Source organism: Oratosquilla oratoria, chromosome 36 (genome assembly GCF_046742065.1).
Source record: "Oratosquilla oratoria isolate Oo_2021 chromosome 36, ASM4674206v1, whole genome shotgun sequence".
In the NCBI taxonomy this organism is placed as follows: Eukaryota; Metazoa; Arthropoda; class Malacostraca; order Stomatopoda; family Squillidae; genus Oratosquilla; species Oratosquilla oratoria.
In genome coordinates this window covers 6,289,275-6,291,774 of record NC_134812.1, presented here as the reverse complement: position 1 = coordinate 6,291,774, position 2,500 = coordinate 6,289,275, and the positions used below count along the sequence as shown (strand labels likewise).

Here is a 2,500-nt window from a genome sequence, read left to right as displayed (position 1 = left end):
CATGAATCTGACGCGTGTCTTCATGTGTCTAACATGTGTCTCATGCGTGTACAATGCCAACACATGTTTTAGGCGTGACATATATATTCCATTCACTGATTTTCATATATCTGACATGTATCTAACATGTGACTGACGCGCATCTTCATGTGTCTGATGAGTGTCTAATGTCTGCAACACGTGTTTTAGGTGACTTACATGTATCTGCCACGTCTGCCACGTCCAATGCCTGTAATATGTGTCTTAGGTGTGACTCACTGACTTACATGTGTCTGACATATATCTGACATGTATATGGCACCCATATGCACGTGTCTGACATGTGTCTGATGCGTGTGTTTGACATGTATCTTTATGTGTCTGATGAGTGTCCAACGTCTGTAACACGCGTCTTTTAAGTGTGACGCACCTGTCACTCACTGACTTACATGCGTCTGACACGCATCTGATACAAGTAGATCACTCACCTCGTCGAACTGTCCCTCCTAAGGCTGCTCAGGGGCGCCTCACCGTTTTCCCTGCAAGAAGGACACAAGTGAGGAGAAACGTTCCGTAGGACCTCAACAACATCATCAGGCAAATACCTGATAAGTTTATGGATAGGGATAATAAGCGGTAAAGGGACATGGAACTGCATAGTGTAGGACTTATGGTCTCTTGCACTCTCCTCCATGCTTAAGTTCTTAGTTAAGGAGCGTTTTGCTCGATGCGATTATCGCACAACGATGATCGTTCATGGCTAAACGATGATCGTCAAACCATTGTCTAGAGTTTAGACTCTGGAGCATCAATTTTTTTTTTTTTTTTTTTTTTTTTTTTTTTTTTTTTTTTTTTTTTTTTTTTTTTTTTTTTTTTTTTTTTTTAGCGACTCTATCGACAGTCGTTCGACACAAAGCATCCCCATCATTCAAAAATAAAGAATCAGTGCTCTAGATAATCGTTTGACGATCCTCGTTGAGGCATGAACGATCATCGTTGAGTGATAATCGTACCGAGAAAAACGTACCTTAACTAAGAACATAAGAATGAAGGAGAATACAAGAGACCATTACAAAATACCATCTCTATTCATAAAATCTTCTGTTAAAACAATAGTTTCAGCGTTCACTACATGGTTACTAAGTCTATACCATTCGTTAACCAATGTTTTTTTTTTTTTTTTGGGGGGGGAAAGCAAGTTTTGTTTATCTCCTTATCATATTCCTTTTCTCTGTTCTTTTGTACTAGTTATACATTCTGTGTGTGTGTGTGTGTGTGTGTGTGTGTGTGTGTGTGTGTGTGTGCAAATATATACCAAAGCAAACACTGCATATTTAGGTTCACGAGTTCATGTGGTTTCTAATGCATATATATATATATATATATATATATATATATATATATATATATATGCAATAAAAACACTAGGAGCGTGTGTTCACAAATGCGTAAATAACCACTAGGAAAAGTAAACTAACGAAGCAGAGCGCTTTCGTGTAATTACATCTTCAGTGCAGATAATTCCTTCTTTGTATCTGCACTGAAGTTGTACTTACACGAAAGCGCTCTGCTTCGTTAGTTTACTTTTCCTAGTGGTTATTTACGCATATATATATATATATATATATATATATATATATATATATATATATATAAAGATTGTATATATATAGAAATATATATATATATATATATATATATATATATATAAGACGCGTGAGAGAGAGGGGGGAGGGGATGTACACAACACGAACAAACACCTCTCTCGCCTTACTTCGAGACCACAGTTGGCGTATCGTCTTTTGTCCGTTATGAATAACCCGTCTCGAATCACCAGGATCCGCCTGTAATTATTGTTATTACGTTGGAACCGTCGTTATTGAAGATTAGCTGGAGGAAGACGGATCCCAGTCATTGCGTCTTGTGATTGGACAAATCACATTTTTCTTTTTTAAGTATTTCAGTCTTAGACTCGTTCCTTTCATATTCTTTAGGTAAATAATGAAATTGAATATCATTGATAGAATAGGTCATATTAGGTCGATACATTTGACACGGGTTATGGAACGGGTTGGTTGTCCTTAATATAAATTTTGATCATTTAATTGTTTTAAGAAAAGTTAAATGTCGTGAGACCGTTTGGTCTATAATGACGCGAGTCGAAGATGAAAATGGGGGGATTACATGATATTGCCTAGACGTTTTTGTAACTGTAAGCTCAGGGAATTACATGCAATTTTCCGACTAAGTAAACTTGGGGATTACAGCAGAAAGCTTAATGATTTTCTAACTAGATTTAAGATCTTAACTAATCTGAAACTAAATATTTGATCAAACTTCACTTGTCAATAGCCAGTATAAGTACAAAAGTTATGTAGAGTGTTCTAGACTATGATTATATTAATATTTTAATATATATTATATATATGTATATGTATTTACATATATATGTATATGTATTTATATATATATGTATATATATATATATACATATATATGTATATATATATACATATATATG

General features: G+C 35.0%; 1 protein-coding gene across 1 annotated transcript in view; it reads right to left on the bottom strand.

Annotated features, from left to right (window-relative positions):
- The window catches only part of LOC143019017 (uncharacterized), a gene marked incomplete in the record, with an annotated part of 58,923 nt that overhangs the window by 9,031 nt on the left and 47,392 nt on the right, over positions 1-2,500 (bottom strand). Inside the window, 1 exon segment of the mRNA XM_076174717.1 lies at positions 468-518. Within this exon segment, the coding sequence (XP_076030832.1) occupies positions 468-518 (51 nt within the window).